The 21623-nt window shown below is 38.2% G+C and overlaps 1 protein-coding gene across 5 annotated transcripts; it reads right to left on the bottom strand.

The window, feature by feature from the left end:
• Nucleotides 1-412: 412 nt before the first annotated feature.
• LOC132148842 (TOM1-like protein 2) lies at nt 413-20212 on the bottom strand. Of its 5 annotated transcripts, none has more exons than XM_059557582.1 (16): nt 20103-20212; nt 13265-13349; nt 11445-11523; nt 10975-11124; nt 9526-9660; nt 9282-9443; nt 9051-9167; nt 8449-8582; nt 8212-8254; nt 6939-7107; nt 6649-6763; nt 6494-6569; nt 5445-5510; nt 3335-3394; nt 1272-1308; nt 413-1045 (listed from the first exon to the last, which is right to left on the bottom strand). In XM_059557582.1, exons 1-16 carry the CDS (start codon nt 20152-20154, stop codon nt 897-899), a joined length of 1629 nt encoding a protein of 542 aa, XP_059413565.1. In that variant the 5' UTR covers nt 20155-20212; the 3' UTR covers nt 413-896. The 5 variants fall into 5 exon arrangements, 4 of the variants coding, with proteins under 4 accessions (XP_059413565.1, XP_059413564.1, XP_059413566.1 ...); XM_059557581.1 differs by having other exon boundaries at nt 6649-6766; nt 20103-20211; XR_009434969.1 differs by having other exon boundaries at nt 934-1045; nt 1272-1634; nt 2764-3394; nt 6649-6766.
• Nucleotides 20213-21623: the final 1411 nt, after the last annotated feature.

Raw genomic sequence — 21623 nt, 5'->3', positions numbered from 1 at the left:
ATCGTGCATCCCTAATAATCCCTTTTTAAGAGTATAGCATTTGAACTACTGTTCAAAAGTTTGGGGTTCGTTTTTTCAATTAATTACAATTTTTAATGTTTATGAAAGAAGTCTCTTATACTCAAAATACCGCATTAATTTGATTTAAGAAATACAATAAAACTATTAAGTAATATTGTGAAATATTATTACAATTTAAAATTACTTTCTATTTGAATATTTTCAAATGTAACTTATTTCTTCAGAAATCATTCTAATATGTTATGGAAGTGGATAAGGGCCAAGCAATAATAATGAAAAAATAAATAAAAACGAGATTAAAGTCATTATAATTAAAGATTAAAATTGCCGGGGTTTTTTTATCCAAATAAAATGTTAAGAGTAATCTCATTCAATTTTCGAGAAAGTCGCTTTGTAAAGAGTCTACATATTTTTCGAAAAACCTTTATCGATAGAAAGCACGTTTATTCGTCGGTCTTTGGTAATTTGCACATGATGAGTGCAGGAATGTAGCAGAGCCTCTCTGTTTACCACAGAGACAGGCTGAGCCACAATCCATAGCTGACTCACCGCTACATAGAACTGGCCGCAATGAATACCTCACAGAACGGGAACCTCGTGGAATGACAAACGTTAAGAGCATTAGTTCATCAACGAGCGATACATACGAAACCAATCAGCTCCATTCGACAGGAATGAAACAAACGAGCTCTCTAAAGAGAATTATTTAGGCTACATGTTTGCTTAAGCCATCGCTTGACTGCACCGTTCAGCTCAAAGGTTATAGCTGTCATGAAGCTGGATTCTCACAGTGCGGGGAACATAAGACACATTCAGTAGGTTTGTAAAGGAACAGCAAGCGTTTTGAAGGTGTGATCATCTGTCCCGTCACTGTTCTACAAGGCAAAGAGATTGTCCTCCGTCTGGGGTGTCTTCCTGCGGTTGCTGCTAGACGTGCTCAGGGGAGCTCTGGGCTCTCCAGCAGGGGCCAACGGTAAAGCCTTGTCTGCGCTTTTGGCCCGCCGCTCTAAGAACTTGTCGAACTCTAAAGAGACATCAGGACAACAACTGTCAACTGCATTCAAGAGTTTAACTCAGTAAAGACTAATAGTCCAAAAATCTGTTCTTTTGAATGGATATTAAACATTTTGTTGACTGTGCAGATTGTGTCCTATCAAATTTGATACAGTAGGCATATTTGAAATAGTACTGTAAGATTTCCAGAAGAGCTGGACATACAGGTTAATCCAATTTTTGCGCTCACACTGTACCTTCACTCATGACTCCTTCCTCGGCCTCTTCACCCTTCTGTTTAAAGAAGTCAAGAGTATACAATTATTAACACATCAGACCAGTCAGTTTTATTACTTGTATGCCACATTGTGCCATATAAACACAGAATGAACAACTACTTACCATTCAGCTGGAAAACCACTTCACAATGTGACATTTTTATAAACAAAGGTATATATTTAAGTATGCATTTTCCCTATTATTTATGACAATAGGTCAGTGCTGGGGAGAAACCTAATGGACGTATTGACATTGACATTAACTGTGACAATAGACAGGTTTCTGAAATAGTCAAGCTTTTTCTGTAGCATGCTACTGAATTTAGTGATAATACCTCATACCTAGAGATCGACCGATATGGGTTTTTCTATAGCTCCTGTTCATAAAGATCTGACACAATCTTTTCACTCTAACCTCTTTCCTTCATCATTATATCTGACAGGGAAGCCAAAATGCGCGGGGCGTTCAAGCTCCTCCGTTCCTCCGCTCGCCATGACCACTGAGTGTGGACTGAACATGTGCAATTTATTTATTTATTTTTTTCATAAATCAATCCGCGGGTCACGTGTGTGCCGAACCGAAGATATTGATCCGAACGGATCACGGATCAATGATGATCCGTTGCACCACTACTATAGTGTGTCATTTGAAAACATTGCAGTTGCGTTTTAAAATACAACAACAAGCACCACAAAACCATTTAAAGAGGCGCATTCAGCGGTCTTCCTTGATGGGAAACAGTCAACAAAGTAACATGATCTCAAACGTATGGCGCGCTCTCTTCATTTGATCAAATAATCATAATCACATCTATTCATTTTACAGTCCTGCTACTAGCATTTTATTCAGACTAAAACCCCTTTAATTCGGGTGAGAAAGCTTTTTTTCCAAGTGGCTTTTGCACATAATAATAATACCGCTGCAGACGCATTTTGCAGCATTAAGGTTATTAATTAATCGTTAATTTAAACGGCGATCGATCATGGAAATTATCGAATATTGACATCCCTAAATACAAATGAGTTGGATGGAAACCTGGTTATTGTCTGCATCAAACCATGCTTCCGAACAAATGTGATTCACCGTTCTGGGCAGCTCCAGGACAGCTGTCTCTCCGAGCACGCTGCTGTCTGTGAGCGGGGCGGAGTAACGTCAGAGACAGTTTACTTTGGTAACGTCACGCTGCAGTGTTTGTTAGAGCTGTCAACTTCTCCACCCCATTTACAGAGTGAAATTCTCTGACTACCTTTATCTCCCAGGACTGCTGTTGAATCTTCCAAAACTTTTGGCTTGGGGTGCTTCACATGATGCAGCAGCAGCAGCACTTTCCACCGCACCAATAACACGGGGCTGCCCGCCGACGTGCCTGACTTTAAATCGGCGCTACTAAACACGGATATCGGCCGATGCCGATATATTAAAAAATGACAAATATCGGCCCGATATATCGGTCAACCTCTACAGTCAGACCTAAACAGAACTGAATGAAAATTTTAAACAGTATAATGAATACTATTTTCTTACAAAGGCATTATCACTAAATCAGTACTGACTACTTACAATCCGCTCAGTTTTACAACGCAACAACTTCTGAATCCCAGTAGTTTGCGTCGAAGTAACTTCCCCAACACTGTTCAGTGGACGAACATCACATCACATTTACTGACTTCAACAAACTACACACTTATCTGAATATCAGTACAAACACAAACAATAACCAACTCCATAAGAACAGATGAGAGAAAGCATCTGGCACCAGTGAACTGCAACATTCAACAACATCACACTCACTGTAACTCCAACAACACAGGCTGGAGCTTTACGGACATCTTAAATTGGTCATTTATCTCTAGTTAATGTTCATTAGTATCATGTGCATGAGTGGCATATGGTGGACTGACAACATGACTGGCGGAAATGAATGATTAGTACTACTGAGGTGGAAAACTAAATCCCAAAATAGAACCTAACAGACTTGGTTAGAAGTTACCATTGAAACAAAGAAAACGAAGAGAATGAAATCAAGGTAAAGAAGTCTCACCACATCGGCACAGAGCCACTCCTCAATGTCATCCATGACAGAGGACTGCGATACGGGGATCTATGGAGCAAAGCCATGGACAAACCAAAGACCCCCAAAGCCACGAAAGAAACAGAAAAACACCCCCGACAAACAAAAACACAAACAATAAAATCACCAGAAGGCCGGAGAGGAAAATAACAACAACTGAAAAAATGCAATCAGCGCCAAAACCAAGCCAAAACACACAAACACACACACATGGCTTGCACACAGAGCTGGAGCAACACTGTTTCACATGCTGTGAGAGAGACACTGAAGGAGTGATGCAGTGTGAAGCGTCTGAATGAAGAGAGGAGCATTTATGCTCAAGAATACAGGATTATGGTGAAAGACTGTGTCAGAGAAGATCCATAATCATGGACAAAAATAATATTTTATTCAGCTGTATGTAATTCGTTTTCTGGACATATTTAAATGGTGCCAATGTATGGATTTCTCTTTTTTTGATGTTTGGAATAAACAGAAATAAAAGTAGCCAAACACGGAGGATGATATAATATAATATGAAAAAATATTCCCTTATGTTTATTTGATCGCCGGTTATATTTTAAATGTTAGAACAGTTTAGTCATTCAGCTTAGAATATTGTGAATTAATGAGGTGAGGAGGGGAGTTTATCAATGTAGTGATGATGAAGATTATGGAAATGGAAAGGCTCTGACCACACATCTGTCCAGTTTAAGATTATGAAGGACCAGCCTCTGGACAGTGTAAAGCCCATTCACACTGACAGTGATTTCTTGAGTGGATTTACACTACCCTTTGGTAGTTTGGGGTCAGTAATTATTATTATTATTTTAAATAAATACATTTATTCAGCAAAGGTGCATTCAACTGATAAGAAGTGACATTAAAGATGTATTTTACACAATATGTCTATTTCAAATAACGACAAAATTATTAAAGAATACTGAAAAAAGGGATCAGTTTCTACAAAAAAATTAACCGGCATGATTGATGATCCCAAATATTTCTTAAGCAGCAAATCATCATATCAGACTGATTTCTGATATCAGTGTGTAGACACTACATCGTCAACCGTCAACCGTCACTGTTGCCCATGTTACCAAGAATCAGCAGCTCTCAATGAAAACGAATGACTTCAGGGGACTTTCTTACTCCAAATCTCCATCAGTGTGAACGTCTTTTGAAACCCTGAGTTCAGAGCTCCACAGAATAAAAGATCCAGAACCTTGCATGAGAGGAGGCTGGTTATAACGGTGTTAATTCATGTTAAAGTCCCGGGTCTAGCTAGTGTATGACATGAAATAGAGGAGATGGAATAAAAAGTTTCCTACCGGTGATGATAAATGAATATGAGGTGATGAGGAAATTCACAGTAAAAGGGACAGAGCAAAGAGAAGAGCCCAGAAAAGGCTCTGGAGTTATTAAATCGGAGATGCCGAGAGAAAAAAAGCTCTTTCCATACAATAAAAAAATCAAACACATCACTTGCTCAACAGTGGCTCCCCTGTAGTGAATGGGTGCCATCAGAATGAGAATCCAAACAGCTGATAAAAACATCACAAGTAATGGACTGGAGACTTGTGGTATGCTTGTGGATTGTTGTCAGCTGTTTGGACTCTCATTCTGACGGCACCCATTCACTGCAGAGGATCCATTGGTAAGCAAGCGGTTTTCTCCAAATCTGTTCTGATAAAGAAACAAACTCATCTACATCTTGGATAGCCTGAGGGTGAGCACATTTTCATTTCTAGGTAAAGTTTTCTTCTATAACTTTTATAAGATACCATTGAAAATCAGATTGCCAATGGAAAATGGATGTAGTTTTTACTTATTTAATCCAACTGTTGCACTATATACCTTTATGGGGCGCTTTTGGAGTTTGACAGCTGTGATCATTGTAAACTCATTCATGTTTGGCTGATCTCTTAACACATGCGAGCGGCTCCTCCACATATCAAATCAGGATCACCGCAGCAGCGCCTCTCCCTGTTACTGTGGGTGTGTTTTAGATGTGGTGGGAGGTCAGGGATGGAGATGGAGGTCAGGGCTGAGGGGATGGGTGTGGACACAGAGGGGACAGTGGTTCTGGTGAAATCCTCACCATTCCTTGGGTAATGAGCCAGCTGTCTATGGGCTCCAACTCAGCGTTAGGACCTTTTACATTCGGCTAAATCAACAACAGAAAACACCTTACAAATGTGAAGAAGAACAAGAGCACCCACTACAAACAAATCCACCTCTATCTTCAGGAGAACTGGAGCAGGTGTCATTTAAGCCAAGAGAAAGTAACTCTGAGTCAATGAACTAAGATAGATGGAGTGGAAAAACAAACAAAAACGGTGTAAACTTTGACCCATGGGCTGATCGCTATGAATTGCACCTCTAAACCACGTCTGTTACATAACCTTGATTGATTTCAACACTTGCATGTCTGGAACCAGAGATACAATCAATCTATAACGGTTTCTTAATATCACTCCTCAAGATTTCATAAAAATTATTTACATCACGTTTATTCAAAAACATGTTTTTGTAATAAAATAAAATAAATTGAGCTGGCTTAAACTGCTTTAGCAAACAGCACTATTAGAATAATAATGGATCTTGTTTAAGGGTCAATGAGTTTGTGCTCCTTTTGTGCCCTTTTAGCTTGTGTTGTGACAGCTTTGTACCTTTCTGAGTCAGAAACCTGGAACAACTTTTCTGACATTAATGGCAGCTAATACCAAGCATCAAATTTTAATTATAGCAACAATTACTGTAGTGGTATTTCGTAAGGAATATATATGGCAATGTGGTCTTGCAGCAACTAATATTCTTTCATCCAGAGCAAACCCAAGCTTATCTGGCAGCAAATATCCAGTCCAAATTGGGCTTTAACAAGCTGAGGCATGCTGAAGGCTAATTGTGAAAGTCATTCTGTGACTTGGAGACCTCATAGTGCCAATACATGAGTCAGCAAGAGCAGGAGCATTGTTAAGACAAAAATGACAAGGAATGACATGCAAAGACTAGAAATGTGTTTCATTTACATTCAAAACTAGTGCAAGTGCCCATCTTCTGAGAAACAGTGTCTAAGTCTAAGTTATAAGTCTCTTCAGCCGTTAGCACCACACAAACACACGAAACTACATGCTGTAGGACACTCACCCCAGTGGCATTATGCTGTCTGATGTCTAAAGCAGACGCCAGGCCCACCAGAGCCTGAGGCTCCTCGTATTTAACGCTGGAAAATAAGCAGAGAAAATAGTTTATTTTTTATTTTTTATGTGGTTTAACTATAGTGGTGTGGAAGTGCCACTCACTTTTTGCGCTGGTCAGCCAGAGAGCTGGACCTGGTGTGGGCGAACATGTCAAAGTCGTCCTGAGGGTTGAGAGCGGCCAGAGAGCTGAGAGTCCCGCTGACGCTGTCTGCCCCCACTTCTACCGGAGTAAATCATGTTAAACAGAAGTGTTTCCGTTGTATACAGAAAAAAAAAGTTTCTTTGAATTATACAACAGAGCAAAATAAATCACATCAAATAGTTTTGAATGAACTGATGGTTAGTCTATGTTGTCATCCTAATTAAGAGATGTGTGTGTGTGAATGCCTCACCAAGTCCTGCCAGCTGTGTGGAGAGAGATGAAGCAGCAGCAGGAGGAGGAGGCTGCAGGGTGGATGTGGGTGGATGAGTGGGTGTAGCGCTGACCCCAGGAGTGACCACTGCTGGAGAACCAGGGCCCAGATCTATTAGATTATCCTCCTCTGAAGCCTCATTCGGCACCTGTGCATTCACAGCACACACCGAGTCTTCATCAGAATCAACCAACTCTCCATTACTTCACCTGTTGTGTAATGCCATAATAAAGGCACTCTAATAATGCTTCGATTCAGCTCAATTCAACAATGACAAACAAACAACAAATGCAAATTCAAAAGCAATCGAATAGCCCTTGAACGTCATTGCATCTTTTACATTTTATTTTCAGATTAATATTTTAGCTTCATTTAAGATTCATATATATATATATATATAAAAGAATAGATAAAAGATTATGAAAACAGTATACTTATAATTGAATAACTTTAATGTAATTCAATAACTTTAATAAATTATACATTATGCAATAATAATAGATTATAATATAGTGTATTATTATATTATATACTATATGTAATATACGTAGTATTCTATAATTAAATATTAAACATATTATATAAAATATATTAGTATGTAAGTACAAATAAAGGATTTTGTGTGTGTATATATATATATATATATATGTGTGTGTGTGTGTGTGTGTGTGTGTGTGTGTGTGAATTTGCAATTCTTAATATATTTTTTATATAGTAATATAATAATAATAATATAATATTTTATTAACATACAATAACAACAATACAGTTTTGTGAATTAAAGTAAAAATATATATTTCTTGATTTACCATACTTTTAAATTAACTGCATTCATTAATTATTTTAAATACATCATAAAAAGGATTACACTTCTCTCCTTTTTTTTATGGAAAAGCTGTAAAAATTGCTAGAGAAATATTATAACATCTGTATAGGATAGGGCAAGTAAGGAGGGCAATGAGAAATAATCGTTTTATTTCTAGGGTCTAGATCTCTAAGAGTTATAATGTGATGCATTGTGGTTAACACTTCACTTAAATCTACACGGCAGAAATGCTTCATACTTTCCTCTCTGCAAACAGTACAAAAAAACAAAAAAACATGAGCATGCAATTGACAGGCAAACATTATCACAGGTCACACATACAAGAAACAAGAAAATACTCAACAACAAAAGATGACCATTTTTATACTGATACACCATAAGACAGCGTTTTGTGTTTAGAAAGCAGTAATGCAGAGTCAAACTCACCCCGTTGTTCTGTGCTGCTCTGCCTACTCTGTATCTCTCATACCTGTTTGGACACAGAGCGCCGGTGAAATATCAAAAACACTCGTCAGGATGGTGATGAAAGAAATGGTCATGTGTTTTCAGACCCTGAGCACTCTGCTCTAAAGCAAAGGAAGGGAAATCAAAGGGAAGCCGGAGTCTGAGCTTCCTCTGAGAGACTGACGAGGGAAACTTTTTGTGACGGACACCTCTTCTCACCTCTCGTAGCGCAGGAAGATGTTGTTTAAATCATCGTTGATGTGTAGCAGCTCTTCGGTGATCTCTTCATTAGAGACGCGAGAGATGAGCTCCACTATCCTGTGCTGCATGGCTCGACACGTCCTGTTCAGCTCCTGACACACAAAACATCACGGTTTTTCCTTATATGAAACGCATTTCAGTCTAAATTATGGAATACTTTTCTAAATGAGTATAGAGAGGACATAATATGTAACATAGGCAAGATTAAGTGCTTCTCTGGTTTGAAACATTGTACTGCTACATCCTCTTGTGGTGACGTTTAGAATACAGAAATCTAGACGTGATTTTTTTTGTCACTTTTACTATTGTGGTGAGAAATAAGAAGATGGGAAATACTGGGGTAAAGAATGGAGAATGGGATGGGGTTGCACGCTGGATTAGAACCCACATAGCCAATAAGAGCAACACAGCTCAATGAGTCTGAGCACCTGTGCGAACTGCTAGGCCACAGATCCATTGCATCTAATTTGTGTTCAACTCTTCTATCTAGGCATATGGCATCGTTTACATGCATATTCTCTGTACTAAAAAAATTGGCCGTTGTGGGAAAACTCTCAGACCTGGAGTAGCTCGAGATCAGAGGCGTCTTCTTGGCCAGGCACCATCTCTGTCAGCATCTCCGACATCACTTTAATATTCCCACGCACAACGTCCAGTTCACTTCTCAGCCTTGCGATCTGCACACACAAACAAAACGCTTACAAATCAGCAGAAACAGTAATATAGTGAAATTTTGTTACATAAGAAATAACTGCTTTCTATGTCAATATATGTTCAGTTCTGAGTGTGACCTGCTCTGGGGTTGCTGTGATGGGTCCCGGTACAGATGGGATTTGGGTGGGGTTGAAGTCAGCTGTTGCAGCAGCTGCAGGTGTAGAGGACGCCTGAGGAGCTGTGTTGGGCTGCGAGGGCGCTCTGTATATGTGTGTGCCTGGATCTAACTCTGGGACTCCCTAGAATGACACGTGAGATGAGATGAAGTGAAATAAGTAAGAACTGGTACGCAAGAGCCTGTGAGTGAAGTGTGTTTCTCACCCGCTGTGGTGTGTGGATGGGCGACAAAGTGTCCAGGTTTGCCATGGGAAACTCGATTCCTTTCCTCTTGAGCTCCTCGTAAATCTGCACGACTCCAGTGAGGTCTGGGCTACTCCGGAACGCATCTGCCCAAGCCTAGACAAAACACAAGGGCAGAGAGGTGATTGGCTAATGTACAATGGGTTAGATGAGAGCTCAAAGAGCTGTCCCGTTAGAAGAGGCTTTGAATCTGCACCTCGCAGAGTGTTATAAGGTAAAAGTCAGACCATTTTCAAACACTAGCAACATATGGTTCTTTAGAAGGTAACCTACAACTTCATGCATGTGCATATTGAATTTTGTTAATCAAGGTTGCTAATGGCGATCTTGATAAATTTAGTCGACACAAGTGGAAACCATTGACGTCCGGGCAGATGGAATAGTTTAGAGCAGGTGTCTTCTGGGCACAACAATATTTAAAGGCACCATGACTTTACCATTTTACATGATTATTGGATAAGGATTTTTAAAATATATTTTACGCCCACAATTTTGTTTTACCTGATAAAGTATTTTAGAGCTTAAAGTAAATAGAAAGAAGTACATTGAATTAAAATAAGAAATAACTCGATTTTTGTTTTCTTGTCTTATAATCATTTTACGTCAGCAAAGGAAAACTCCATCCCAAAATGAAAACTTTGTGATTCATCACTTACCCCGATCTCATTCCAAACCCACTAAAGCTTAGTTCGTCTTCGGAACACAATTTAAGATATTAATACTTCTGTGTCCTCCGCGCCACAAGGATGCACTGTTTCTATGTGTATTTATGCGTTGATTTGAAAGAAAACAGCGCATCCCTGTGGCGCGGAGGATACAGAAGAGCATAGGCAGTTTTGAGTGATGTGGAGAGACACAGAGGAGACTGTTGACAAAGGAATTGTTGAATAAAGTCATTACTTTTGTTTCATTTGCCTATAAATAGTATTCTCATCACTTCATAATGTTACGGTTGGCAGTTGGCAGATGGCGTATTCTGACAATGTCTTTCATACTTTTTCTGGACCTTGACACTGTTATTTACTTGGCAATCTATGGGACAGTCTCAAGCCTCCAGGTTTTCATTCAAAATATCTAAAATTGTGTTCTGAAGACGAATGAAGCTTTTAGGGGTTTGAAACGACGTGGGGGTAAGTGATTAATGACTAAATATTCCTTTTGGGTTGGAGTATCCCTTTAAGGCTACCTTGGAAGTTTTCTGAATTAGAATTAATTAGAACTAAATAGAATTAATACAACTGAAACAACTGAAAGCTGCCTCACAGACCAAGTCCATTAGACCTAGTTTCCAGCCCCATTTAAAGCCCACAGCCAATCTGAATAGAAATGTTGAGAATGCAGCAACAGTCATCAGTGGTGGTTTCATTATTAGGTGTATCTGGTTTGGGCCATTCGCCTCACTCAGTTCACCTGAATCAGTGCCAGCACTTTGTCCTGTACTATAGCGGGAGGGTTAGTCTTCGGAGAGATGATCTTCACCAAGACACCTTCGATGAAGTCTCTGTTGGTGACGTGGATGTGAAAACGGTGGCCGCAGTTTTTCACACAAGTCTCCAGAACCTAGAAAAGACAGTTATGCGAGCAGATAAGATTACAGATTATTTAGACAAGCTGAAGCTCCCAGATGACCACACAAAACAGCACTTCCAACTAACAGGATCATAATGCATTCAAATGCTCACAAAATAGCTTATTCAAATTGTAAAATAGCCTCCGGCGTGCCTAGAGGAGTTTAAAGAGAACTCAGTTGTCATGAACTATTAATGGAGCAAAGCTTCAGACTAAACAGCAGATTTTTGCTCCTCAACCTTCGTTTCTGGACAGTATGCACATATGAGATCATGTGAAGGTGAGGGAAAGTCCAGCACACGGTCACTCACGGTTAGAGCCAGCATCACTTCACGGAAGTTTCTGTTGCCGTTGAGTCTCTTCTTCAACGCACGCATGGCATCTTTGGGCCTGTGGGGGCACATAGTTTAGCTTAAAGGTCCATTTTCACCAAGAATAACTATAGCGATATTATTGTACACATAATATAAACAGACATATTCAGCATGATTGGATTTACCAGTCAATATCCATGCAGTTTATAACATGCAATTTAGCGATCACTCTTTTGAGCTCAGGATAGGAATTAAAAGACTCGATTTTCAAACACACTGTAATTCAGGGACAGGAAGATCATCAGCTCCCAGCTTTGCTTTTTCCCATGTTGTCTTTTCATTAGCAAGAACAACATCATTATCGACCACTAAAAAGTATGAATGGGAATAAAAACCGGATGAACTACATTAACTTTGTTGTCATTGTCATGTGACTTAGGCCTCCAGTTGTGTTGATACACTGCCATCCACAAATCTTCGTTTCATCTACTTTCTATAAATAGTTAATTCAGACTCTTTTTGATCGCTGTTTTTCACCTTTTCAATATTAGGGAAGTAGAAATGTCTAACAGAGAGGAGGAGCTATACAGTAACTCACATTATGGGAAGTACAAAATAGCAGAAGTGAAAATCATAAAATCATTTGACTGGAAATTTGAATAATGAATACTTGAATGCAATTTCTATCAATGTTATAGTCTAAGACTGAACTACTCTAACAAAGTCCAAATGTGTGCTCAGTCTGACATGATCTGCTTAAAAAAAGCATTTATGTAAATAATTCAATACATTACAATGTAAAAAAGGGAAGATTGTTTAAATTCTTGAAAGCACCCACAACTTTGAATGCAACAGGAAAAAACCAGCCCCAAACAGAGCAGAGCACAACAGCGTCCTGTGTTCCTTCACACAGAACAGAGACGAGCCTGTAGTGCCAGTTTGACCACAACTTGTGTGAGAGGAAAAGAGAAAGTGAAAAATCAGACGCTGTAGGAACAGCACATGACTCTTACACCTGGTATGAACATTAATCTGATCCAATCATGAGTTCAGCTGAGACACGGTTACCCAATAAAACAGCAAGTGTACTGTAGTCACTGGCTTTCATTTACATGCTTTCTTGATTATCTTTATTTTATTTTTTTAAGTTAAAATATTTTTATTAATCAAGGATGCATTCAATTGATTGAATGTGACAGTATTGACGTTTATAACATTATAAAAGATTTATACTTCTTTCGAGATTTCGATTCATCCTGAATAGAATCGATATTCAATCCTGAAAACAAATGCGTCACATCAGAGTGATTTCTGAAGGAAGTGACGGTGCTAAAACATTTTTACTTTTGCATCACAGGTATAAATAAAAACGGTAAATATTTTCAAAGAGAAAACAGTTCAGTTGTAATAATATTTTACGACATTACTGTTTTTATTGCATCTTTGATCAAATAAATGCAGCCTTGTTGTCTTCCAAGGTTGTACATAAGTATTTAAAAAGGTTTCTTTTGGTGTAACAATTATATGTTAGGGGTGTCCGACCACCTCAGAAAATCTTTGATACAAGTTTGACGTGCATTTAGCACTGATTGCATGTAATCAAACGGCCCGTCAATATTTATTAACTGTTATCCCATTCCAAACCTTTAAGACTATTTCTTAAAAAAAAGAAATTGTCTCATTGTCAGCTGTTAACGGAGCCAGGAGGGACTGTGAGAACCCATTACTGGTGAAATACATTGCTCCCACAGCACATTCCCAGTCAGTCTGCTCCTCAGATGAATCAACGAGTGTGTGTTTGTGTGCTGGCCTCTCACCCTTCCTCGGTCTCATTAATGATGTCACAGATCTCCATGTTGAGTGTCCAGTCTTCATTCTGCAGGGAGCCATCTGTGGCTTTTTCTGTGAGAAACAAACCAAACGCAGATCAGCAGGCCGTCTCGTTACTGACACAAACAAGCACAGGCAAGACAAAACATTTCATCTCTTGAAATCAGGTGGGAAGTAACATGGGCGTGAGTCTTGTACAGAAAATGTGCTTTCATATCACCACACAGCAAAAAAAACATAGAACAACACATGGCTTTATTGAGGATGTACTGTACACGCTTCACATGAAGCTGGCTTTGCTTTCCTGAAGAGTGACTCAGGAGGATAAGGGTGGGGACCAATGACGAAATATATCAATGGAGAACTGAGCAAGCATTGTGAATTGTGAAATGAAAAATGTTTGAAATGACATATAAAACAAACAAGCAAAGACATCATTAAGAGGACAACAAAAAAAATATTTTTGCACTCACATATATATACCACGGTATAAAAAACATAAGTTTCATGACACAATTCGGACTTCTTCCTCAAAATTGCATGTTTACATCTCAAAATTCTCTATTCATTCATTCATTCATTGTGGAAACAAGCCCCATTTAGTTAGTAGTTCCTTAGTTAGTTAGTAATCCAGTTTAGGTTTACCCTAAAGGGAACAACGCATAAACCTATTAGTAAAAATATTTTTATAATGAGGTCAAAATTATTTTAGATGAAGATACATAGCTGAACCAATGTATTTATTTAGAGCACTGACAAAATTCTTGCTAACTGCGCTAAGACAGCTGACCCCAAAATAACGTCCTCACTGATATAAAAAAAACATGGTTAACAGACATTGCCCTTAACGCTAAAACACTACGCATGCAATGCAAAATTCAAATTACAGGTAAAACATCAGTGAAAAACATATATGGAAATTCGTTCATATCGACACAGTACTTTGGGGGCTATTTTTACAGACTTTTCTTCGTCATTTAAAAAACTCACACACTGCATACATGAGCAACAAAGCGCCAATGAAACAACAAAAATACACACGGAAACTTCTGTCCGTCAAGATCTAATCAAATGTGTCTCTGTATGTCTGCATTTAGGCAACATATAGTTTCCAAGTTTGTTTGACTATATATCAAACAAGTTATTGAGTTACTGTGGTTGACCACAGATGTGTGCTTTGGCCAAAGCGAAACACCTCAAACAAAGGTAGAGGAACACAACAGTTTGATCTCTCCACAGCTGATGTAGATTTCATCCCCATTTGGGATAATTATGATTTATTTTGTTACAAAATATTTATATTTGAAATAAATGCTCCTTTTTTATTGGTCTAATCTGTTCTGATGAAGAAACAAACTCATCCACATCTAGTGGTTGTGTAAATTTTTAGCAAATGCTCATTTTTGGCTGAACTATTCCTTTAAGACATATCAATATGGATGAGTTGCCTCGAATATTCAGACTTTGCCAAAGTGTCTTTTACAACTAGACCAAAACTCCCATCAGTCCACAGCACTGGATATCATCTTGGCTGTGCCAGTAAACTTTCATTAAACAAACTGGAAGTGTCTGGAGCATAACACCACTTTCACGACTGGGTGAGGCTTCCTCCTGTAGTCTGCAGAGCCATGCTTTATTCATACCCCTGAGCTGCTCTTCTATCAAACTGACAGACGTGACCAGGCGAGAGAAGACTGCTGTTAATGTCTGCCCGCTCACCAGACACAAGAGCAGAGTTCACAGCAGCTCTCTTCATCCACTCCTGTCCGACAGCATGGTTGCTTCACCTGAAGTCGGTTTACTAAGGAGACACGGGCTGAAAATGCTGCAGTCTCACCTTTAGAGTGCGTACAGGAAAGAGAAAGAGTGCTTCATTACAACTAAACAAATCTGGAAAGCCATACATTACAATGATAAGCTGATTTTGAGATGATTAGCTTAAAAGAAGAGTAAGCTTGGCCTCAACTTTTACTTCCATGTAGTCTCCATTTTTGCTTTTTTTGTAAAGAAAAAGTGAGGAGATGAAAACATTCGTTTGCTGTGATTCCACACATGCTGCCAACTTAGCTTCACTTGTACTGACCCCAAAATATTCCATTAACCAACCAAGCAACTTCTCATGGAAAATCCTCCAGTAATCTCCTCAAGAAGATTTGTGGAGTGCAAGACATCAAGTAAATGAACAAGAGCAAGAAAATAATAAAAACTGGAAAATATCGGGTGCTCAAAAAAGTCCGACTGGTAGAGAAAGCAAGCGGAAAACAGTCAAGACACATGACTGAGCACAGCCCTGCGGCGGGAGACAGCGAAAGCTGGCCTGGATCACGTGCACCAGCTGTACCAACCTCTGACAAACACCACACGTACTTCCAGTCACACGTATTCATCATCAGTGCTTCCTAATCTTCATCAGTGGCCCTGCTGTGACTGCTGGACATTCAGAAAGATTCATGAACTAATGACTTTTGATTCCTAACGAGCTGATACTTTTTTTTAATGAACTGCTCAAAGAGACTGACAAATTAACTTTATGCTTCTAATCAGTCAAACACTATCATCTCATTGTCGCCACGTTGACAAAGCGACCATACAGAACATGCTATAGCACAAATTGACATCAAGACACGTCTGAGGAAACTTCTCAAGTGTCCTCGGAGGTACCAGTACATCAGTAATAACTAACATTAGCAGTCTTTCTGCAGTATAGCAGTAATACAGACTCAGTTTGGTAGCCAAGTTCTTTCACAATAGTCCAGACTGATGTGACAAAACGGCAAGGATCTTGATAATAAATATCTAATCCTAAATAATAATATTATATTTATTTGTATGGAAAACTTGAACATTGTTTACTCATTAAAAACACCTGAAGGCTACATGCCATTAATTTAATTATATCTCTTAATGTCCATATTTACAGGTGATAGTCTTATAATTAGAATATCATCAAAAAGTTGATTTCACGATTCAGTTCGATTTGGTGAACTGGTTCAAAAAGATCCGGTTACATCGAATGATTCGTTCGCGAACCGGATATGACAAACTGCTTTGTTTTGAACTCTCTCACAACAGACACGGAAGAGAAGACAATGATGAATAAAGTCGTAGTTTTTGCTATTTTTGGACCAAAATGTATTTTCGATGCTTCAACAAATTCTAACTGCCCCTCTGATGTCACATGGACTACTTTGATGATGTTTTTATCACCTTTCTGGACATGGACAGTATACCGTACACACAGCTTCAATGGAGGGACTGAGAGCTCTCGGACTAAATCTAAAATATCTTAAACTGTGTTCTGAAGATGAACGGAGGTCTCACTGGTTCGGAAAACATGAGGGCGAGTCATTAATTACATAATTTTGATTATTGGGTGAACTAACCCTTTAATGTGCTCGGACACAGAGCTCTGTAAACAGTCAGCCTCTTTTGCAGTGATCTTTTGTGTCTTGCCCTCCTTGTGCAAGGTGTCAGTGGTCGTTTTTTGGACAACTGTCAAGTCAGCAGTCTTCCCCATGATTGTGTAGCCTACAGAACTAGACTGAGAGACCATTTAAAGGCTTTGCAGGTGTTTTGAGTCAAAATAGTGTGGCACCAGGTGTCTTCAGTATTGAACCTTTTCACAATGTTCTAACTTTCTGAGATACTGACTTTGGGATTTTCCTTAAGCCTGGTTCACATGGGACGATTTTAAAATTGTCGGCAGATTTTCCAAACCTGAGAGACCCCACACACGGCGATAAAAAATCACTGGTCAAACAGTTTTGGTCGTACAGTGTGTGGTGTGCAGCAACACGGCAAAATCAACACATCACAGACAAACCGATTTGACTCCCGAGCATTCCCAGGTCAGACGGGAAATCTCGCAAAATCCCTCGAGATCAAACATGATTTCAGAGTAAACAATCATGGCGGACGAAGAGGATGCAGTGGCCATAGTTTGTGGTTTGTTTGTAACCGAAAAAAAACATAAGAAAAACAAGAAAAGGCGATGGTCAAAGAAGTGGAGACAAAGTCCTCCATCTCCGACGTCCACCGGACTTTCTGGTCCATCATACCGCCGGCTGTTTTGATTTTGTTTCCCGGTACTTCCTCGCCGCCTCGTCACCTCGCTTTCTGATTGGCTAAACGCCACAGTCCACAGGCTGCGTGATCGTTTGTCCTCGGTGGACACCACACACGAGAAGAAATCGGGCCAAATAAATCCAACATGTTGGATATCCCCGATTTGAGATCAGAGCGGTCCCGACGTCCTTCCGAGCAGAGGAGAGCAGACTTAACACACCACACACGGCAGGAATATCTGATCAGATTATTTTACGATAATCGGAGCATCCTTAAAATTGTCGGAAGGTGTCAATCGGGGCTAAAATCGGCCTAATTATCCTGCCGTGTGAACCAGGCTTTAGTTGTCAGTAATAATCAGCAAAATTAAGAGAAATAAACATTTGAAATATATCAGTCTGTGTGTAATGAATTAATATAATATACAAGTTTCACTTTTTTAATGGAATTACTGAAATAAATCAACTTTTTGATGATATTCTAATTATATGACCAGCACCTGTATATAGTTTTTGCTGTGGTTAATGGTATTGATGTTATTGTGACAACTTATCTATTTCAGATTTACTGCTTTTCTGAAGGCACAGGAAATGAATCAGGAACTGCGAGGCTTGTCATGTTCATACTAGGGCCAAACATTTACTAGCTTTGTCTTCCTCATTGACACACTACAGTTTGGGGTCAGTGCGTATCCTGAAAAATAAATCATGGTTTCCAAAAAAATAAAAATAAACAGCATATTATTACGATTTCTGAAGAATCGTGTGACATTGAAGACTGGAGTAATGATGAAGAAAATTCAGCTTTACATCACAGGAATAAATTACATTTTAAAACAACTCAAATAGAAAACATTGAATTGTAATACTATTTTTAAATATAACTGTTATTCCTCTATGTTTGAAAAAATAAATGCTGACTTGATGAACATAAAAGACTTCTTTTAAAAACATTTAAAAATTGTAAAAAAAATTATTCTTCAGGGAGGACTTTTACAGAAGTGTGTTTGATCCAGTACACTTAAATGTGGTTTGAGCTGAGTGATGAAAAAAAACAATATCTGACTCATAATGAAACGCTCATCTGTTGGGATGTTGTCCTGCCCTCAGAGATATTACTATACTAAGCCTAATGCTAGGAACTCCAGTCAAATGCACACACCGCAAACACACGATAAAAAATTTTCACATGCAAACAAACTCCCAAACATAGATTTCCTTGCATAACCGCTCATGTAAAACAGGGAGAAAGCCAAGTCAGAGTGGTTAACTTACATGTGCACCAGTTTGCACACCCTGCACTTTCAGCAAATCGAAAGTCACATGACTGGACCACTGCTGCTTTATGACACTTTATGAACCAAATTCAGGACCAGAAGTGCCAACACAAACTGGTTTTAGGATTCATCAATAAAGCGCACGTCAACCCTTACTAAAAGCAATTAAACCTGAACACTAGTTGTCAACAAATGAAATGAACATTAGCTTTCAACATCAAGATTTCAAGATAAAACTATACATAGGCTGCTTAAAGAAAAGCCATGTATATTCAAGGTCATGTAACTATGGGGTGCAACAATATGTAGTCTCAAAATATATTAATAATAAAATATATTAATTAATAATATATGACAATATAAAAAATATTATATATATAAGACAAACATGGACAAAGGTGGAAAATGTAGTGTAACGATACTCCCTAGTCTACCAATACACCTGAGAAGAAAAAGTTTGTATAAACAAGTAATAACAACTACAACAATAATAATTTACAGCTGTAATATTTACTAGAAAGAAAAAGGAAAGAGAAACAAATATTTTTGTCATTTGAATAGGTATAATTCAGAATATAGTAAATATTTGTTGCTGTTTTTTGTTACCATTACTGTACCATCATTATCCTGAAATAAGGCTTACGCAAAAAATAGGGCTTACACAATTTTTTTTATAAATAAATAAAATAAATAAAAAATTATAATAATATAATAATTATATACAATAATGCAACAATATGTTTTGTGTATACTTCAATCAAAAAGTGAAGTTAATACGGATTTTTATTCATTTTATTCATATATAAACATTGATCAACACACATTTGAGCTTCCATGTTTACTCATTATTAGTAATAGATAGTATTTATTAAATAAAATATTTAAAATGTATGTAGCAGAATCATGTCAAATGATACAATAATTTGCATTCTGGTTAATGAAAAGTAGGTTTTGTAGCATGTTTAACATATGCTTAAAACATTTCCAAACATTTCCAACCTATTTTCCCTTTGTTTAATTAATAAGTACCGTGAGAGTATAACTTTCGTTAGTATAATTTATTAAACCAAATCATGTATTGTTACATTCCTCAGCAGTGATAGTATTTAATTATTATTTAAAAAAAAACACCATACTGACAAACTCACACATTAACTAACTGAAGAATTAAAACATTAAAAATTAGATTTATAAACAGAAAGAGGTGGTAGCTCCATGTAAACTGAGTTAGCAAGTCCTAACTGTTAAACGTTAGAGAGAAAATGGTCAATTTTCCAAAAATGAAATGAATAGTTTCTTGGTAACATCTGTGTGTTTACACCGGGTGAAGATGCTGACTAGCACATCATCTAATGTAGCTAACAATGCTGCCTGTTCACGCTAAACACACATTTGAAGCATGTTAACACGAGCAATGGATAAACATGGTGCATTATCTGTTATTAAAACACATTCTATTAAAAGGAAAGGCTATTATTACTCACCAATGCACTGTCCGACGGGAGAGCTGTACGGATTCCCCAACAAGAACTCCATCTTGATGACAACAACAGACAGAGTCAGAGAGAGGCTGACGACAGCGCGCAGAAGCCCCGCCCACAGCGCTGTCTGATTGGTCTAAACCAGAGACTGTATAAAAACAGGTCTAAACAAGCTGAACTCGCTGCTGATTAACTACCCTATAGTATAAAAAAACTTATTTTTTATTTTATTTTATTTTAAACATATTTATTTCATACTAAGTATGCTTAAAACCCATTAACATATTTATTTAGATATGACTTAAGAGTTGCTGATTTAAAATTATAATTAAACTCTATTTGGTGCACATTTCTAAATAGTATATTATTATATTTTAATATCACTGTTAATAAGGATTGTATGATCTCTGTATAATATCTGTCTTTAAATGCAAGATATTTAAAGTGTGCCTGAAGTATACTTGTATACAATAATTCCACTTCAGCCAAATCAAATGTACTTCAGTAACTTTAGTTAGACCTCAGCACTACTTAAAGTGCATTAAGCACAAAATGAGTTGTTCCAATTTTGCAGATTTTGAGTTTAGTATACCAAGTACAATTGCAAGGTATTTTTGTAAAGATGACTTAGTAATTTAGGATGCTTAAAATATTAACTTTAAGTTTAATATAAACTAACACACAGTTATTATGAATGGACCTCGGCTCTTCAACAACATGTTTGCTGACGATCCTGATGCGGAGAAACTGGATCTCCTCCCTGGAACAGGAGCATTGCTGGAGTCATATCCTTGTCTGGAATGCCAAATAAACAAATTAAAGCAATTCTTTATAATGTAAGACACAGCAGCTATTACAAATCCTAAGAAGTCTCAGAACAATCCATTTACATTGACGGCCTAGGTACATTTAAGAGCAAAATGTAGGCTCTGTGTGTGCAGATATTTGATGCGGGTTCGACTTAGCATGCTCAGTGAACAGCTGAGGTGGAATCCTTTTCCTGTGAGGCAGTGGCTGACCATCAACAGAAAGCAGCACAAATAGCAGCTGACTTTGACAGCTCCAGGAGGCAGGTTAGTTTCATCGCTCTCAGGAAAGCTGGGAAAATGGCACAAGGTCACAAATTAAATTCCATTCTATTGTACAGAATAGTAGAGATGCAACAGATCACAGATGCTGAGCTACAGTACTTGAAGACCATGTCGGTTTCTGCCAGGAACGGGGCAACCAGTTCTCTGAAACCCTCTCGAGTCTGGAACTGCAGCTTTTGGGACAATTGGAGGTCCGAATAAAAGAAACAACAACCTTTAAACATATATTGATACAGGAATAGTTGACCCAGAAATGTAGACATTTAGTGATAATGTTCTCACTTTCAGGCCATCCAAATCATCGGAACAGATTCGACATCAGTTGATGCTATGTGAAGCGAAAAGACTGTTTTTGCTTGTAAATGGTGCTTGACCTGTGCATATTCCCCTCCTGATTCAGACGAAATGACTTTCACTGGAGAAAGCAATATTA

Source organism: Carassius carassius, chromosome 9, assembly GCF_963082965.1.
Source record: "Carassius carassius chromosome 9, fCarCar2.1, whole genome shotgun sequence".
Lineage (NCBI taxonomy): Eukaryota > Metazoa > Chordata > Actinopteri > Cypriniformes > Cyprinidae > Carassius > Carassius carassius.
Note: the sequence above shows the minus strand (reverse complement) of the source record. Positions and strands in the feature narration are given on the sequence as shown.

Bases quoted from the DNA above. Each gene is read 5' to 3' on its own strand.
- LOC132148842 (XM_059557581.1), bottom strand. From the start codon at position 20,154: ATGGAGTTCTTGTTGGGGAATCCGTACAGCTCTCCCGTCGGACAGTGC. The intron at 13,350-20,102 runs GTGAGTAATAAT...TGTTTCTCACAG, and splicing joins TCCCGTCGGACAGTGCATTG to AAAAAGCCACAGATGGCTCC. The intron at 9,661-10,974 runs GTGAACTGAGTG...TGTTTTGTCTAG, and splicing joins AAGTGCTGGCACTGATTCAG to GCTTGGGCAGATGCGTTCCG.